General features: G+C 35.8%; 1 protein-coding gene across 1 annotated transcript; it reads right to left on the reverse strand.

Moving 5' to 3' along the window:
* Window positions 1–9,138: 9,138 nt before the first annotated feature.
* Window positions 9,139–11,673, reverse strand: LOC108344922 (F-box/LRR-repeat protein At3g26922). Its single transcript, XM_017583462.2, has 3 exons — window positions 11,512–11,673; window positions 9,742–10,716; window positions 9,139–9,585 (listed from the first exon to the last, which is right to left on the reverse strand). Exons 2-3 carry the CDS (start codon window positions 10,681–10,683, stop codon window positions 9,379–9,381), a joined length of 1,149 nt encoding a protein of 382 aa, XP_017438951.1. The 5' UTR covers window positions 10,684–10,716; window positions 11,512–11,673; the 3' UTR covers window positions 9,139–9,378.
* Window positions 11,674–12,250: the final 577 nt, after the last annotated feature.

Below are 12,250 nucleotides of genomic sequence, written 5' to 3' on the forward strand. Positions count from 1 at the left end.
AGTATATTTAGAAGAATAACTTCAAATAATTAGCATAATTAAAGTGTATAGTTAAAAGTGTAATATATATTTACACGAAGTCAACTTAAAGGTGAAAAATGGAATAAAAGGTTGAAATAAACGAGTCAAAATGTATACAATCTCTGGTTCAGTTTTCATGACAAGAGAACAAAGAGCATCTCCTCTAGCAACATCTTGAAATTCTAAGTTCTCTGCTCCGTTTTCTGAATAATAACTTTCATTGTTACATGGACTTAGAGTAAGGTTTTCTATATGTCTATTTTTCACAACTTTTTTGACAGTATCCTGCACATCAGAATTATACAATATCCATAACTTATTATTAAAGACATAAACACAATTAATATTTTATTAAGAAAAGTGTAAAAAGTCAATAATATTAGTGCCTCATGGAGAACTCACCCAGAAATGTTACAACTAAGCCCTATTTCTTGGGATAACTCCTTCACAATGAGTGGATAATTGATCATCAAAATTGTACTCTGCAGTAAAATATATCATCCATAGAAGACTATTAGTCTTAAAGCTTTCAAAAGATAGTAAAAAAGAATTCAAAATATTCTATAAATGGATTATATAGTATTGCCTGCAAAAACCAAGACCAAATACTTCAAAAGTAAATCATATATACAATGTTAGAATAGCCACTTTGTAATCCAGATGCACATGTACAACAACAGATTCTACACAAATCTGTCATATTTTCCTAATTGCATTTCTCTCAAAAACATAGAGGATAAAATGTCAAACTTGTTATAGTTCATTGGATAAAGAGGGAAAGGAAGAGGGAATAACCAACATCATGAAGAAATCACTCAAATGGACACAAAGAAAGTTGCAGAAAAATAAAATCAATACTCCTTACACTAGTGCAGTAAGAGGAAATGACACCAGTTACTTTTGCTTATAGGCCACGGTTCTACAACTGAGGCGTATACAGACGAGATAAAAAATGGTAGGTTTTATGCCTCGGTTGCGGGCCGAGTCAAAAAGAATAGGATTATGCCTCGGTTTTTAGATAACCGAGGCAGTAACATATTTTTTTTTAAATTTTTTCAGCCGTCCTCAGCCGTCCTCAACCATCCTCAGCCATTCTCATCCATTTGGGGGTTTACAGCAAGAACAACAACATATCAAAAATACACAACACAGAAGCTTCATCCCACTTTCATTGCACAGTATACAACATCAACAAAAGACATCATCAACAAAAGAGAAGTTTCGCGGAGGCCGTCGGGACTGAAAGTCGTTTCGCGTGCCCCAGATCGTGACGGTACCGGAGGCGGAGGCGACCCAGTCGCTGTTGGGGGAGAAACGCGCGATGGTGGCCGAGGCGGAGGTGACCCACTCGCCGTTGGGGGAGAAACGCTGATGGTGGTCGAGGCGGAGAAGACAAACTCGCGAGATTTAGGGCTTCGCGATTTACGCTTCACGATCTGGAGCGGTGGATGAAACCCTATTTCCGGCAGAGGCAGCAGTGTCGGAGGCAGAGGCAGAAGTGACGGAGGTGAGCACTGGCAGCACAAGGGTGGCGCGGCGAGCCGTGGAAGTGGTGGAGGAACCCGCGACGTAGAGGTCACGATCTAGAGCGGTGGATGAAACCCTATTTCCGGCAGAGGCAGCAGTGTCGGAGGTAGAGGCAGCAGTGACGGAGGTGAGCACTGGCAGCACAAGGGTGGCGCGGCGAGCCGTGGAAGTGGTGGAGGAACCTGCGACGCAGAGGTTGCGATCTGGAGCGGTGGATGAAACCCTATTTCCGGCAGATGCAGTAGTGTCGAAGGCAGAGGCAGTAGTGACGGAGGTGAGCACTGGGAGCATAGGGTGGCGCGGCGAGCCGTGGAAGTGGTGGAGGAACCGGCGACACAGAGGAAGAGTGGAGAGCAGGAGGAAGGAGAAGCTGAGGAAGGAGAAGTCGTGGAAGTGTTGATTTGACGCAAATAGGTAAGTGTAGAGTGGCAGCGAAAAAAAGCTTTTGCTTTGGCACCGGTTAAAAGGCCAGCCCGAGGTATAAAGTTTTGCTTTGGCACCGGTTAAAAGGCTAGCCCGAGGTATAAAGTGTTGGACAACATCAACGATTTCGGTTCCTGATGAACCGATGCCTTTAACTCTAGCGTTGTTACCAATAAGGAGTATTGGTAAATCTTGAAGAAATTTGTTTTGATGATGCTGTAAGAAGTTTTAGTTGAAGAAGATATTAGAATTAGTTAAAAGCAATTTGTAGAGATTAAATGTAGTAGGAAATTCTTGTAAACTTTGTAAACTTTCATTTTTAACTGCAATAATCGATTATGGAATGGCAATAATCGATTATCACAGAGTCATACAGGAATAATCGATTATCACATCATATAATCGATTATCACTTTTTTGTAAACCCCATAACGGACACAAATAATCGATTATCACTTTTGATAATCGATTATCAATGGCAGTTGGGAGATGTCTTTTCAGTTTTTGACCCTGCACGAAACTAGGCTTATAAATAGAGGTCTTCACAGCTCTTAGAAAGAACTTTTCAATTGAGAGTATTAGAGCTTTGTGCCTAAGGGAAGCTCTCTGTGAGTGAAAAGGATCTATGCCATTTTGAGAATACAGTTTGTCTGAGGAAGTTCTCAAAGTGATAGAGTGCTCTTGCTTGGTCTTGTGAATAGGAGAAGCTCGCGTTTTGTGTGTCAAAGGTCGGAGCGGTTCTCTTCAAGTTGGCTAAGCCGGTTCTTCCGTTCGTTTGTCGAAGGAAGGTGTTTTCTATTCTTTGCTTATTTTGATTATCTGGTTGTAATCTGCAAACTATATTTTTAGTGAAAAAGGTTAACCACTATTTATAGTGATTAACGATTGGACGTAGAATCTTTTGATTCGAACCAGGATAAAAATTCTGTGTTGATTTTCTTGATCCCTAAAATCTTAGCACATCAACTGTTTGATAAAAGTTCGCTAAGAAAATCAATTTTTGAAACCGACTATTTTAACTTGTGTTGTGATCGTTACACGCTTTCCACCTTATCTATATTTTATTCCGCTGCGTGACTCTATAACGGTACCGATTGTTCCGACAATTGGTATCAGAGCTTGCTTTGATAGTTTTTCAAATTTTTCGAAAATGGGCGGTCATAACCAAGTTTATGCTGAGGGTGCTTCTATTGATAGACCTCCTTTGTTTACGGGGGAAAATTATGCGTTTTAGAAAATAAGAATGCAAATATTTTTAGAGTCAATTGACAGAGGCATCTGGGAAGCCGTACAAAATGGTCCATATATTCCTAAAAATACAGTTGATGGTGTGGAAGTAGAAAAATCATATTTTGACTGGCTTGTTGAGGAAAATAGAAGAGCCTAATTTGATATTAAGGCTCGGAATATAATTTTATCTGCACTAACCATTGATGATTTTTTCAAAGTTTCTGTTTATGAAAGTATATAGCGCTTTCCAATCCCCTTTTTTTACTAGTGTTAGAGTACAGTGAGAAAACTATATGATGTTACTTTAACCTGGTTTAATCAACACGAATGTTAGATACACAAAAAATGTCACACTCAATTGATATCAACAACCCGTTTAATCATATGAAAGTTTTTAAATTCAATCAAAGTAGATTTTCAATCAAATCTAGAAACCCTTAAACTCATATATGCATGTGGATTCAAACACCTTATGATGCAAAAATCATTGTTTTTAATATGATAGAGAGATGAAAGACATAGAAGAAAAATAACTCAAATCAATAATAAAAAGAAATAAATTCATTAATTCAACTTAACCTCAGAATCCATAATGAAATTACATTGGAATAGCCTTAGGAGCCAACCCTCCATGAATGGAGTGAAACACATGATAAAATAAAAGTGAGAGGAGTAATGGATGATAGCCTCCAGTCGAGGAGTATGAGAGAATGAATGAGTTGTGATTTCTACCTCCCTTGGATCTCTTTATATAGAGCTTTATACAAGGCTTGATTGGACTTGGACTTGAATATTCTTTTGATAAAATCTTTTATCTTACATCTTTCAAATATTCATAAGATTTAATTAGTTGTTAAGAATATGTGATAGATATTTAAATCAGTTATCAACTGAATTGTCCTTGAAATTTCTTTTACGTCCTTCTTAATTTTCCAAAATTGTAGAAAAACCTCTGAAAGTTCTTCTAATTGCACTTTATCCCTTCTGAATTTCCCAAAATTGCACCAGAACCCATGTTTAGTTAGCTTTGACCAAAGGAGACTTGTTGACCACTTTGACTAAGACATTACTTGACCAATGAGGGCATGCTATGTGTCAGCCCATTCCCTACCCCAAAATTAAGGTTTTGTAGATTGGGGGAATGAGAGTTTTCGCCTACTTTTGCGAAACAAGTTCTACCCCTTTCGGCGGCGAGAATAAGAGGGAGCCTAGGTCTCCACGATGCTATGCGATGAGGTCTTGATGATGGAACTCGTGATTTCACGGTGCTTGCTTTGCTTTTGGGTTTTGATATTGTAGGTCCGCATTGGCTCTGTGTGTGGAGGAATTTCGCGATGGAAGCCCTAAACCAAGAAGCAGATTTATTGATGAAGAAATTACATAAGTTGAATAAAGGATCGGTAAATCTGTAGTAGGAGTTAAGAACATTTGGCGTTCAGTGTCATGTGCCGTTGTATATTGCTTTAAATGATGCATTAGAGATCGTTGGTGGAGCAATAATGTTGAACATTTCATGCATACAACTATGGTGCATATAAGTTTTTTAATTTTTATTTAACTTTTGGAATATTAGTATGATTACTTTTAATAAATATACTTAACTTTATTGTTATAGGTACATGGACACCATCATAGTGGAACAAGGTCGGGCAACAATGTTTGGCTTTCTTGAACCTCACATTAGATTCGAGACAATCATATATGCAAACAATGATGAATGAGTTTAAAAGAGAATTGTATATCGCGTCACACATTGATGATATGTGTTTCTCAATATTGTCAAATTTTATCAAAATTTAATCAATAAACTAGTTGTTGGTACATGTTAGGGGCCATTGGCAAATGATAGTGATCATTCCAAAAAAGGCACAAGTTGTATGGTTTTGTTCTATTCATATGAAGATGAAATCAGATTTGAAGTCCTTGTTACAAACGTAGGTATTACATTCATTAATATCAATTCATTATGATATTAATATATTAACTTATATTTCTAACGTTTCAAATTTGTTAAGAGTTGTGGCTAAGCCCAGAGCACAACAAATTGAAATTATATATCCTAAGGTTGGAATTTGTTGCTCTTTAACTTATTAATTTTCGTAGTCAAATTTAAACCATTACATTGACTAAGTTCTTTCACATGTTTAGTGTAACAAGCAAACATATTCTTGGCATGTGGCTACTACATCATGTCATGGATGAAGACAACAATCTGAGCATGAATCACAACATATTGGACTGAAGTAAAAATTTACATTTGAAATCTTACAAAGACCAATAAACTTTTCACATTTGAATGAATTTAATAGTAAAATTTCCTTGATTTTGCAGCGGTTCAACAGTACCAATTCATTACCAAAGGCCGTAATAAGGAAGATAAGAGGGGAATGGACAGGATACTTGAATCAACATTTTAAATATCTCTAGCCTTAGGTGTTTTTTGTTTTGATGATATCATATGTTTAGCTTTTAGTTTTACTTATGAATTGACAATAACACAATTTAAATAAATTGTGAATTGATGAATTTTGTGAATATATATAAACTGAAAAACTGAGTTCTTTTGTTTTGATGATAGCCTTTACTTTAGTCTTTTAGTTTTATTTTTGAATTGGAATTGATGAATTGATGATAGCATGATTTAAATTTTGAATTGATGAATTTTGTGAATATATGAATTGGAAAACTGATTTTTGTATTTCAGGTCTGGTTAAATGAGCAAAAATGAACCAAATTAAAATAAAAAAACACTATAGTTGACGTCGAAATATACATTGTTCGACGTTAATATAAGTATATCAACGTCACCATATACACTACAATGATCGAGGTTAAACCATTTATAGTGGATTACCATCAAAATGCAACGTAATGCAACCACTAGTAAAAAAGTAGATTCTAACGCGCCATATATGCTTCGGTTACGCAAAACCCGAAGCGTAAAAGGTTATATACCTCGGTTACACCTTGACCTGAGGCAGAATGGTGATATTTCCTCGGTTAGAAGAAGACCCAAGCCCTATACCTCTACTTTTTGTCTGACAACTTTTTGAAAAGGCCCTATTGCCTCGGGTTTCCAAGCAACTACTGCGTATACACCTGTGCAAGTCAGGCTTTTCACCTATATACCTGATGCACCTGCTAGGCACCTAACATTTCAACACTTCATACCTCGGGTTTGGCTCTTAACCGGTGTCATATTGTGCTCTTCACTCCACTTCTCAGATCTTAAACTACACACGCTTCATTTGCACAACCCAACAACTTCTTCTTTCTTCCCTTCTACGGTTTCGTCCACCACTGCCACTCCTTGCCAGTGCTCTCCCATTCTTCCTCTCCCTGTGCTGCTAGTGGTCTCGCCTGCGTCCTACTCGTTGTCGTTCTTGGCGTCGTGCCTCCTGCCTGCGTCGTCGCGCCATTGGTGCCCCGCTGTTGCTGCCTACCATGCTTCCTCTAACAACGCCGCTTATGTCGTTGTTGCCTCCGCCACTGCCAAGCTCAAATGGCCAAATCTGTTAGGGTTTTTGCCTCCTCCCCCTAAAATCAAAGAGAGTATCTTCATCTTCATCCACCGCTTCAGATCGCCAAGCCCAAATCGCCAAGTCGCACCAGATCGGCGAGCCCTCCATCGCCGTCGTCGCGGTGCTTGTCGTCAAATCCTCACCGCGAGTCACAGCTACCATCTCACCCCTTAATGGAATGTTGCTACCGTCCTAGACCGACAATCTTCTTTTTCAAACAAGTTTTGTTGTGAGGAGACACACATTTGGAAAATCTTAGGTCTCTGTTTTGATCTTGGATTGGGATTTTGTGCTATTGTTTTGATTTTGGGTATGTGGTGCCGCGTGGGAGAAAACGACAGTGGATAGCTTCTGGTACTGCATTTCATCCATGCCTGACAGCAGTGGCATGATTTCGTTTGTATCTCTTAACAGGAATGGCCTGTCATTGAAATTTGCTAGCCTTTTGGGGTGTTGTACGTAATCCTAATGTTCATTGTTGGTTTAATAGAGTAGTTGAAAAATAATATGGGTTTGTGATTCATGTCTTTTCATACTCTCAGGCATGTGAACACTACTTTGGATGTGTTGGGAATCCTCATCCTGGGAACACCTTGGTAAAAGGTGATATAGAACTTAAGTTTCTTTTTGCTTTCAATAAGTATATGGTTTTAATTTTTGGTTCTTGTTTGTGTGCTATGGAGAAGAGGACCCAGGATCTCCGACTAGGTCTTCTGGATGAATTGGGGAATTACTGCTGATGGCTATGGAGCATTTGCTGATGATGCATAATTGCTTAAAGTCCTCTGCTGAATTGTTATGAAAATCTCCTCTGCTGTTAAATTTCCTTCTACCATTATATATTAAAAATTTCTAAACAACAAAAAATCCAAAATTACAGAATGGTTTAGTACAGGCTGGAAAGCCTAAAATATGAAAAAAAAACAAGTTACTACCTCGATTACAAAACAACTGAGGCATAATCCTACCCTCTTCTGATTCGGTCCATACCCGAGACAAAAAGCTTACCCTTTTTTATCTCGTCTGTATATGCTTCGGTTGCATAACCGGTGCTTATAAGCAAAAAAAACCGGTGTCTTTTCCTCTTACTATACTAGTGAACACTAGACGAGGCTTAGCAAGGGTAACATCGACCGCCCAGCAAATTCGACGTCAACTTTACATCTAGTCCCCATACAAAGGACGCCAAATTTTCCTTTAAATATAACTATTTATTCACATATTTTACGTCCAACTCTTTATTGCTCGATGTGCCTATAAATAACAAGTAACGTCGGTCTACATAATTCAACATCAACTTTACGTCCAACCTCTTTCCATTGGACATCAATTTTACATCTCGTCCCCTTACATTAGACGTCAAATCTTTCTTTAAATATAATTATTTATTCACATATTAGACATCGTTCTCTTTACTACTTAACGTGTATATAAGCAAGTAACGTTGGCCTTTAGTATTCAACGTCAAAGTTACATCTCCCGATGTGACATCGATTACGGATTCGTTGTTAAAAGCCCAAAATATTCGACGTTCTATGCTTTTTTTACTAGTGTATGAACAATTATATTTTGTTATGTTTGAATTTTATTGTTTAATGATATTTTGAAGTTTATCCATATCCTTTTTGCTTATTGGTTGATTGAAATCTTATAATTGATTGGATGTTGGATATCTTATTGGAATCATTGTGTGAATGATTAGATATGATTAAAAGAATGAAACCGTTTGTATGAACGCAATATTACACTGTATTTAAACAGCTGGTGTGTTCTCAGTCAAAAGCAGCGATAAATAAGAGTAACACAAAAAACAGTATTGAAATTCAGCCAAAAATAAATGGTCAACATATAAAATTACGCTGTCAGGTTTAAGGACAATTACAGTTTTATCAACCACCTACAATAGTCTAACTATATACTCTAGCACATCAAAAGGAAAATAACTTATAACTTTCCTAAATCCAACTTTAAACCAAATTCAAGGTTCCAGATTTGAGGTCTGAGAATCAAATGACAAAATTAAGTTTTAAGTGTGTTGTAGACTTGTATCATCACAAACATTTTGTTTGCAGTAAGAAAAAGTATCTCAAGTTTAGAAAATGAACAATGACTCCTTTAATAGAGCTTAACCATAAAAAGCAAGATGTCATGTATGACACATTTTACAGCTAAAGATACATAAATTAATCAAAAGAGATGGTTGCATATCTTGTTCCTAGACTCCAAAGAAGTTAGGTTTAAAATATAACATATATCGAGCTGATTACAACCACTTAATAACTTTGATAGTCTTTCAATCACTTTTGTATTAAACATTGGGCCGTTAAGTGATTTAGCTCTAGGTACTATCATTGTCATTTGAAAGGTACCCAAACAAAATTCCTATTGCAGTTTCAATTCAGTCGTAAGCAGATCATTTTTCTCATCATTCCAAAGCCTCCAACTTCAACATCAAAACAATGAAAATTGTGTTTCAAACACTGTTCCTCTTAGTAGTAGCTTATTAAATTTTATAAATTTCATCTGCTAAATTGAAAAAGAAAAAAAGAACATTGAAGACACCGCAAACACAATCCATAACTTGCTACATAAGTTCAAAAACAGAAACATGAACAAAGTAAAATTGAACAATTTGAAAAATGTTATACCCCCATAGCTAAGCATGTATATCTCTTCCATCATCATAATCATGATCGTAGTCAAACTCAATTTTGGCCACTGGAGAGTTCTGAAGTAGGTATTTCAATGATCTTTTTAATCTATCATCAGATAGTTTTTCGTATGGTAGTTTCTTCACCATCAATGCCTTCAATTGAGAGAAACGAGGAGGTTGAAGGCCCGCTGAAAGAGGTTTTGATAGATCCTACAGAGATAGAGAAAATTGGAATTGAAGACATACTTTGATCAACATTCTTAATTGCAAGACTAAGTAATAGGAAAAAAATGACACAAGAACACAAGAATCTTATGAGCCTTACGAAAAAATAAAGTGGTAAAGAGTAAAAGCACAGTAACTAACTTGTAGTATTATGTTAAGAGCACTCAGAGACACTGTCATTAACTTTACATTTCTTATCCCTTCCAGCCAGCTTATGATGAGTAACTCTGTCTTGTGATAACATATATTTCCAACTGACTCAATGGTTACCTCCTCGAGTAAAGAAAGATTGGGTGAGCCAATTAATGGATGATCAGTATGACCCGATAGAGTGAGAGAAGTAAGGTTTGGAGTACAAAGATCAATTGGGAAAAATCCTGCTTCCAAGCTACCATCCAGGATCAGATTGGAAAGGTTAGAATTAGATATACGGAGGAAATTTTGATCATTATGCAAGGAACAACCTTCAAGTATCAAAGTATTCAACACGGGACAATAACAAAATGGCTCAGCATAGTCACAGCCATATGCAGTAAAAGTGACAGACTTAAGTTGCATGGTTCTTATTGCTGGCATGTACAGATACTCTGGAAGTACTATCATAGAAGAATCATAAGTACTAACAGAAAGTTTAAGAAATGTTAAGGTCTCACAGGAAAAGATGTAAGGGCGAAAATAAAAACTGGGTCTGCTATTCAAAGTTATTAAGATTGTCAACTGTTGAACATTGTGCAGCGATGCATATTTCATGAGCCTATCCAGGAGGTGGGGCTGAGCATAACCGCGACGGGTGAATTCAAGATTAAGCAGGGAAAGGGAACCATCACGTGTAGACAGAACGTGAGACACAAATTTGCTGAAATTGACAACATTATTAAAGAACAATGTGTTAAATGCAAGAGTGGTGAGCTGTTTCCAGAGATCCTTCCATCTTTTAGACAATACACAGGTTTGAACAGCATGCTTTGTGTCCATAAACTCCATCATGTGGATCAGAACACAGTCAGGCAATTCACTCAGCCTGTCCCTCTTCCCTTCTCTATCTTTTCTACTCGGCCTCTGTCTCTTCCTCCTTGTCTTCATAATCAATTTTCCTACTTTTCCTTCTATTGATACCTGACCAAAGAAATGTTAGAAAAAATATTTCTTTATCTCATATATGCTTTAAATTGAAGAAAATTAATAATCCCTCTAAGAGTATTTTTCATTTTTATAGGGAAAACAACTATTTTATGAATAAAGGTGTAAAAAAATATCACATTAGCATATGAAAATAAGAAAATTCAAACCAAATCCTCTTATTGTCCCTTTAGTCACAAAGGATCTGATTGCATGCAAGTTATAGTCACAATGGATTTGATTTTACATGCAAGTTATAGTGATAAAGGATCTGATTGCATGCAAGTTATGGTCACAAAGGATCTGATTGCAAGCAAGTTATAGTTATAAATGATCTGATTGCATGCAAGATATAGAAGCGTGTTTGGATACAAAACTACTCTTCAGACCATAAAGACAGGAAATGCATTAGTAGATAAACACTCAAAAGCTCTTCTAACAGTGTATCCACAAAAGGCCCAAGTGTTTTTCAGAGTTTCTTGATTGGAAATATAGAACTTTTTCCAATTAATAAATACTCTAAAAAAATCCTTCAGGCTGTTATTCAATCCATAATTTGAATTTGAATAAAAATAAGAAACAACTTACTCTCCCTATCTCTCTTTTCTCAAGAATTTTAACATCTGATGATAAACCTTAGTCCTCCCATTATGTTTTTTTTTTCTTCTTTCAATATAAACATAAAACGTATGAAATAGAAAGCTCATTAGAAGTTATCATAGTTAAGAAAAAATCTTGTTTTGCTGTCATTTCTAAAATAGCTAGAAAAAGAAAAGGTGGCAGAAGAAATACCTTGTCCTTTGGAGATGTCAAAGTTACAAAGCGGCGGCTTCAAATTTCTTTATTGAATATTTGGTTTAGGGTTTGAAACATGAATTGTTGAAACCGATGAAACCAATTCGAAACTAAAGCGCCGCCTACCGAGTGAAGAAACATTACATAGTTTGTTTGAGTGACACATCCTCCGCTCTCTCGATCTTATATTGGCGATTTTTTTATTTTTTTATTCCGTATCTATGTAATAGTTATTTATTTATTTTTTCTATTTAATACAATACTTTATTTAAGTTACATCTTTGATAACTTATAAATTTAATTAATTTGGTTATTAAATTTTGTGATACTATATATATATATATATATTATCTTCTGTCTATCCATCAAATAAATACATAAATAATAAAACTAAAATAAAGAAAGAACAAATTTATAAGAACACTACTAATTAAATGTAAAAATGAAAGCAGAAATAATTAAAATATTGTAACAAAAGTATATATGAAGACAAAAAAATTATTATAAAGCCATATAAACAATTATTATTTACTAAATTTATAGATCTTAATATTTCAAACATATACATCTATGTGCTACAGCTAAAGTAGTACATGAAACGACAAAAGGTGATTTTATGGTATAATTATTATCAATAAAAAAAATGACGAAACATATTTAAATAAATAAATTGATTAAGACAAAAGTGGACTATTGGGATGAAGTATGAGTTAAGATAATAAGAAGTAGGTTTGAC

Source organism: Vigna angularis, chromosome 8 (genome assembly GCF_016808095.1).
Source record: "Vigna angularis cultivar LongXiaoDou No.4 chromosome 8, ASM1680809v1, whole genome shotgun sequence".
NCBI lineage: Eukaryota > Viridiplantae > Streptophyta > Magnoliopsida > Fabales > Fabaceae > Vigna > Vigna angularis.

Coding starts and splice junctions, on each gene's coding strand:
- LOC108344922 (XM_017583462.2), bottom strand. CDS start 10,683: ATGAAGACAAGGAGGAAGAGACAGAGGCCGAGTAGAAAAGATAGAGAA. Junction 9,586..9,741: donor CTCTTAACATAATACTACAA/GTTAGTTACTGT, acceptor CTATCTCTGTAG/GATCTATCAAAACCTCTTTC.